The sequence below is a fragment of the Coloeus monedula genome (assembly GCF_965178545.1).
Source record: "Coloeus monedula genome assembly, chromosome: 13".
NCBI classification, from domain to species: domain Eukaryota; kingdom Metazoa; phylum Chordata; class Aves; order Passeriformes; family Corvidae; genus Coloeus; species Coloeus monedula.
In genome coordinates, this window is record NC_138793.1 from 14472638 (window position 1) to 14479566 (window position 6929).

The following is a 6929-nucleotide window of genomic DNA, read 5'->3' on the forward strand; positions in this document are numbered from 1 at the left end:
AAAACCAAAAACCTAAAAGCACCACATGTTTGTATTGCAAAGGAAGCTTCAGGATCAAAACTGCTGGACTGAGACATTACTGACAGAAATAGAAATTCCTGAAAAGCAGAATTAGGTCAGAGATGACACCTATCAAGGTTGAAAAGCTCATTAGTCTCATCCAGGCTGTTGAAAAAAGTTAATTGCAGACCATGGCAAGGTGAGGTTTTCCCCTGAATGTGAGATCAGCTGCTGGACACTTGAGGTGGTGCTGGTGATTCACCGGCTCCTTGGCCAAGTACCTGAAAAAATGAGACCACCTAATTTCCCTGGAACTGGGAAAATTTTTGTTTGGTTTACATGATTTTAAATCACATGTGTAACTTAGAGCCCATTTATGCTCATTTTCTGCTGCACCCAACGTGGGTGCCTGTCTCCATCACACATCCATACTCTGCCTACCCTGTTCCCTCCCAGACCAGCTACCAGCTGCAGGTATAAAAGAATTTGCAGTAAAATTTACCCAGCACAAAGCAGAAAGCACTGATGGGGGAAAAACCAGTTGTGACACAGAAGAATTTACACAGTGGTGCCACACACAGCCTCAGGAGCACCAGAAAAGCTTCCACTTCTGCTCAGGGAGGAACGAGCACAGAGAGAAGGACACAGCACAAGCAAACCACAGGAGGAGTAAATCCACACAACATCAGGACTTACCTCCACCCACTTCCCGTTGACTTCCATGAAGAGGACACAGAAGGGGTCGGATTTGGAAGTGACATCCCTGTCCAGAAGGTTTTGGCCGCAGATGGACAACTCGACTTTGCAGACGCAGTACTGGGAGCCGATGGGCCCCGCTGTCGTGGGAGTCATGGTGTACGCCATGGGCCCCGGTGGCAGCAGCTCCAGGCAGTCTGTGGGACAGGAGGACAGGGACAAACCTCAGTGCTGGGAGGCAGCAAACATTCTGTCAGGACTGCTGAGCTGGCCACAGAGTGGCCACAGGCAGAGCCTCTTGCTCTAAGTTACACACATGATCTAAGCCATGAGGCTTTCCTGGCTCCATCTCCCAGCAGAGTACCCACGACCTGCTGTGAGTTTGCTCCATAAATAACAGATTTTCAAGGAAAGGTAGCATCTTCTGCTTATCCCCTCAAGGGAAAGGGGACTCCCCAACCGCTTCTTCCAGCATGCTGGGCTTTTGTTTGTGGTGAGGATTCACATTTCCACAGCATCTTTCAGCACAAACCTGATTACTGTCTGGCTGTCCCCAAGCAACAGACCACGGACCTAAGCTACAAGGGGCAAACTTGAGCTCTGCCCTGCAAATCATCATAGGGAAGGGGGTGAGACTGTGAGGGTGAGTGTGCTGCAGGGCAGCTCCAACCCTCGATCAGCCTCATCTCCACTCTGCTTCCCAGGCCAGCAGAGAACTGTGGCTCTGGCAGCAGTTAAAAAGTGACGAGAAGCATAAGGCAAATGTGACAACCACTGCATGACCTGCAGCACGATTTACAGGGCCCTAACTAAAAATCCATTTAAAATCTTATCAAAAGTCTGCTACCAAAGCCATTTTGCAGAGATAAATGCATTTTATACCATTATTAGTGCAAAACCCCTTCCTGCGGGACAGTCTTGACTTCTGATGTACATCTTACTTGTCACAAACTACCAGTGGTGTTCCATGGAGAAGAAAGGGAAGAAAAAAAGAGAAGAAAAAGCATTTTCAGATTAATTTATACTAACAAGCCTTTGTGGCTGTGGTTGCTAGTGGAGAGTGAGCTCTTCCAGCAGCTGCTTTAATACCTTTTGTCTTCTTTTTCAAGAGTGGCTCCTGGCTCATCCACTTTATCTGAAAGCCCTGAACATTGCCTTCTTCCACCTTGATAAACCATCTGCTTCTGTTTGGCATTGAAACCCCAATTAATATTATCTATTTGTTTTGCCTGGGTATGAGTATTTACAAGCCCTTGTGCTGCCGGGAGCTTGGCTGCTGCCCTTTTCCCTTGCAGCTCAGCTTCCAAGCTGGAATGGGGACGGAGGGCAGGGATAGGGTGATCCCGGCAGGGCTGTGGGAGAGGGAGCTCCGGGCTCACCACCGGCTCTCCTGAGTGCTCAGCCCTGCTGCAATGAATTCTGAGCAGAAAACAGCTCCAGCTTCCAAGGCATGGAGCCCTCCTCTCCTGCCTGCCAAGATCTCTGCTTGGCACTAAGTCACCAGAAACAAGCCTGGCTTTAACCCCCACCAGTAAACACAAGCTCTTCATCCCAGCCCGCTGCTTGGGGAGAGAGTGGTACAAACATCCCAGTTCCCTAAGAACCCAGAAACTTCTCCAGAAGAAAGAAATCCCCATCCCTGGCTGCACACACTCCTGTACATCACCAAAACAGTCCCTTTCCCAAGTGTGGCTCCCCCTTGCCTGGCCCAAGCCTGTCTCGTGCCATCACTCCCTGCACACAGCAGCACAACGCCAGAACGGTGCCAGTGTGACACCAAAACGGTGGCACATGGGGACAACCTTCCATGTACCACAGCATCAAGGAGGAACACATGGAGAAGTAAAAGTCCTCATGGCTCATCCACTGTGGCTGGGGGACCAGCTCCAAGGTGCCTGTCCCTGCCTCTGCTCTACCCAAGCCCATGTTGCCAGCTGCAGCTGAAGTGAAGATTTTACTTAATTATTTTTCTTTAATGCACAGATCATGTAATCAATGTCTTAAAATAGCCAAGCCTGTTCTATTTATGCTGCTGCCTGTCTGCTGCTCCCTCTGAAAAGCAAACACGGGGCAGCTGTGCTGGCATGGGCCTGGTCCTGCCCGAGCAGGGAGATCTGGGCTGGGTTTTTCCATCTCCCCTTCCCCCAGATCTCAGTGCTGTCTCATAAAAAGCAGAGGCAGCAAGTGACTCAGTGGAAAAACCTTTTTTCCCAGGGCTGGCAGACACCAAAACATCCTCTTGGTGTACAGCACGTCACCCATGCTCCAGCCCCTGAGCTCGGACTGTCCAGCTCCCCAGGACAGGCACTGGGATGAGGAGATGGCCAGCACCAGCCAGAGCAAACACTGGAAAGCCACCTCTCCTGCCACTGCACTGGCACAGATCCAGCACCGTCCTCTTGCTGCACCTGCATGGATCCAGCACCTTCCACAGGGCCACGTGCGGGTTCAGCCCTTGCTGCCTCAGCAGCAGCCACGGGTCCCCACAGCTCAGAGGCCTCACATCTGAGGTACCATCAGCGAGCCAGCACCATTCTAACACCCCACAAAAGCTTTAAATTCAGGGGGTATTTGGGCTGGCACCAAAAGAGTCAGCACACCATCATCTGTATTCCAGTCTCTCCTCCCATTTTTGTTCTCCTCTCCCCACAATCACTGCCCTTAACAAAGTCCTGTGACTTGCTCAGCGTCTGCAGCCAAATATTCTCCTGAGGTACTATCCCAGCTGCCGGCTCCGTGCCAAGCACCCAGACACGTGCTCACCCACCAAAACACGGCCAGGTTACCAATGAGAGGTCTCAGGGACACACCTGAAGGTTTGACTGCCCCATGGTCACCCCTGCTATCAAGAGGTGTCACAAGAGCAGGACCAGAATGGAGGGACACAGTCACCAAAGCCTGTTTGGGCTCCAGTTTCCAGGACCTTCTGAACAGAACATCTTTGTGTTTATAACTTTCAAGTACTTTTTCCTCCATGGCTTGGTCATTTCCAAGCTGTTCCATGTCCACAACATCCCACAGAGCAGGGTTTTGCTGGCTGGGGGTGCACACAAGCCCTGGGGCTACCCTGAGGAACCTAAGAACCCTAAGAACATCTAGCAGTCCCAGAGCAGAGTCTCATCCCATGGCAACCCAGCACTACAGCAGATTGCCAAAGCACTTTTACAAAGTGTAAAAAAGGTCAGCAGAAAAACCTCGGACCTTTACTTCCTCTCTTAACCAAAAGGGAAGGAGGGGAAGGAGATATCTGTTTTGCAAATTAACTTGTGACTGAAGAGGTCCCCTTTCCCTCTGCAGAAGAGCAGCCTCATGAGCAGCAGTTCCTCGGGTCATGCTAAAGCTCTGTTTTAAGCATAAACAAGAAAAAACAGAGGGGAAAAAATAAAGCTGTGCTTTATGTGAAACATCTTGGGTTTTTTTAAAATCTTAATAGTGCTCTAAATTCAGTGGTCTTCTCTCATGAAAGAAATCATTTCTTTTCATAGCCAATTCCAGGCATATTTGAAACAGCCCCAGAAGTACCGACACCCAGCAGGGATACCATGCAAGATCCTGCTGTGTCCGTCCCAGGGAACAGGAGTTCCTTCTTTGGCATGATCCATGGCTTCTGTAATAGCCCACAAAAGTCACCTGTGACTGTTTCCCCACTAAGGCTGTCCCACTACAGCCTACTGCAATTGTGGAAGCAAAATTCCTTTCAGGAACGTGAAAATGAGAGAGGAGTATGGAACAGGTAAATTGGGGTTGTTATAAATCACATATCTGAGCTCACAGGCAGTGGAGACACAGAGGCGGAGCAGCAGTACTGAGGGAGGATTAGGAGCAGGTGAAAACAGGTTGTCAGAAGACTGAAGCAGGAGAGGAGTGTGAGGATACAGAAGCTCATTGCCCAGAGCAGAAGAAAAGCTGAAACACAGGACATATGGAGCTGGAGATGCCAGGAAAAGTTGGGATGAACTGCAGTGGAAGCCTGAGGCAGCGCCCCACACCACTGCAACTCACAGTGCTCTTTCCTGCCAACAAACAGAGTAATCTCCAGAATCCTTCTGCAAAGCAAAAATGTTTGTCTCTCAGTCCCACCCGGGCAACTCAGTGGATTCACAGCTTGCACCTGGTTCTTTTAGCAGCCTCATTACCTACTGCACACACCTGCAATTAGTCATGTACACAGCACCTTGCTGCCAGTACCCCAGCAAGTGCCTCTGCCCCAGGGGAGCAGGCTGGGAGGCAGGAAGGGGATGCTCGGTACATCCCTGTAGATGTTCCTTGGGTACCTGCTACCATCAGAGAATCCCTATCTCTCCCACGAGGCAGGAAAAGGCTGAAAACTGCCTCTGAGCATCCCAGCATAGGCAGCACAGCTGGGACTGAACTCAAACGTTCCCAAATTCACAGAGATTTGGGGTAAACCCGGCAGAGGGAGATGCCCAGGGAGGGCTCTTGTTTCCAGCCTGATGCACAAGTCCCACAGTCCTGCCTGCTGGAAGCCAAGGGGACTGTACTGAGATACTTTGGCACCTGATACAGAAGGACAAAGTGTTCCAGGACAACCTAATTAAGTGATTTCTCCAATGAACCCTTCCTGATGGAACCTGTCCCTAATGGGCTACAATAGACAATGCTGCTTGTGCCAACAGCTGGGCTTTTCACATCAGCGCTGCAAAATTCCCTCTCAAGCGCTGGTGGCCACTGCTGTGACAGCTATGTCATGCTTGGGCCGTCTCCACCCACAGGGCCAACTCCTCTCAGACTGCTGCTGTCCCCAGAAAAGCTCTCACCCACCTTTGCAGGTTTGGTGCCAGTGAGGGCAGTGCCCACCTTGCTGAAACTCCAAGTGTCTGCACCAACTGGCACATGGGCAGCACCCAGCAAAGCTTCTCCAGGGGGTGATGATCAGCAGAGCTCTGAGAAGTCACTCAAGGTGCCCTGGGAGTCACAAATCGCAAGAAAACTCCAAGGCAAACCCTGTGGCACCAGAGCTGGAGTGCCCCCAAAGTGGCTCGTCTCATTTTGAAATTATCATCACCTGAAAAGCAACTGCAAAGCACTTTCCTGTACCCAATACAGAGCTGAGACAGCCACTGCTGATGTCAAGCATGAATCCACCAACTCCAGCAGCCTCTCTGCCATCCCCACGCATGGCACAGCAGCTGCTGGACTCCAGGAGGCAGTGGCATTACTGAAGAGCCTGGCTCACACTGAAGGGTCCCCAGGGTAGGAGTGACTCCTCCACACAGTCTCCCCCCTGCCCTGCATCCCTGCTCCCCTCACAGCCACCTCACAGCCTTGATGATGATTCTAAGGGTCCCCTTGTGACAATCAAACTTGCCACCCTGACTGCTTTCCCATCTGAGCAGGAACTGGAAGGACCTGGGACTGCTCTGTCCCGAGCAGCCATCCTGTAGCTCAGGTGAGCTGCTGGAGGGCACCGGGAAAGGCAAAAGCCCCTGTGCCAGCATCCCTGTGGGGTGAAAGACAGTCTCTCTGCAGCAGCAGGGGCATGGCCGCTTCCTGGACACTGCTCCAGGACCAGAGGATGGACCCAGGTCCTCAGAGGGGCACACAGCCACAGAGACACCAAAAGTGGAAATCTCAGCAAGCCAGGGATGTGAGAGGAACACCGAACACCTTTATGTGCTGCCAGCATGGAGGCAGCTTCGGGCAGAGCCTGCCCTGTCACCGGGGAGCAAAGATCAAATTTGTTCTCCAACCCTCTACAGATGAAGTCTGAAGATGTCCCCCCAGAGTATCTAAACCCACTTACCGGCAAGAAATCACGAGCCCCAAGAGCAGGAGACACAAGTGCTCCGAAGAGAGCGGAGCCACTGAGCTCTCAGGGTGTTTCTGCAATCCTCAGCTGGCGTCACAGAGCCGAGGGCTCCGGGCTGGCAAACGAAAGCAAAACCCGCTCCTGCACACCCCGCGGTGACGTGGGCACGGAGGCAGCACCATTGGTGACACGGGCCGGGAGCAGCTGCAGGGGCTGGGCGCGTTCTGGGAGTGTGCTCAGAAAACCACAACGTGGGGGAAAAAAAAACCAACAAAAACACAGGAAAAAGTCCTTCCTCAAAACCGGAGAGAAAACAGAGGGGCTCTGACGGCTGCTACCAGCCAACTGCACCGGGGTGCCTGTGCGGGAGGCAGAGCCCAGCCTTGCTGCCGTCCCGCACCCGCACCATGCACCAGACCCATGTGTGCCTTCCAGGCGTGCTGCTCACACAGCAGAAAGGGGA

General features: G+C 52.0%; 1 protein-coding gene across 1 annotated transcript in view; it reads right to left on the reverse strand.

Annotated features, from left to right (window-relative positions):
* Nucleotides 1–6559, reverse strand: part of CPNE2 (copine 2) — a 39438-nt gene extending 32879 nt beyond the window's left edge. The window contains exons 1-2 of the mRNA XM_082290222.1: nucleotides 6461–6559; nucleotides 697–893 (exon numbers count right to left, since the gene is read on the reverse strand). Of these exons, the coding sequence (XP_082146348.1) occupies nucleotides 697–864 (168 nt within the window). The 5' untranslated portion in view covers nucleotides 865–893; nucleotides 6461–6559. The remainder of the gene's footprint in view (nucleotides 1–696; nucleotides 894–6460) is intronic.
* Between the last annotated feature and the right edge of the window lie 370 nt (nucleotides 6560–6929).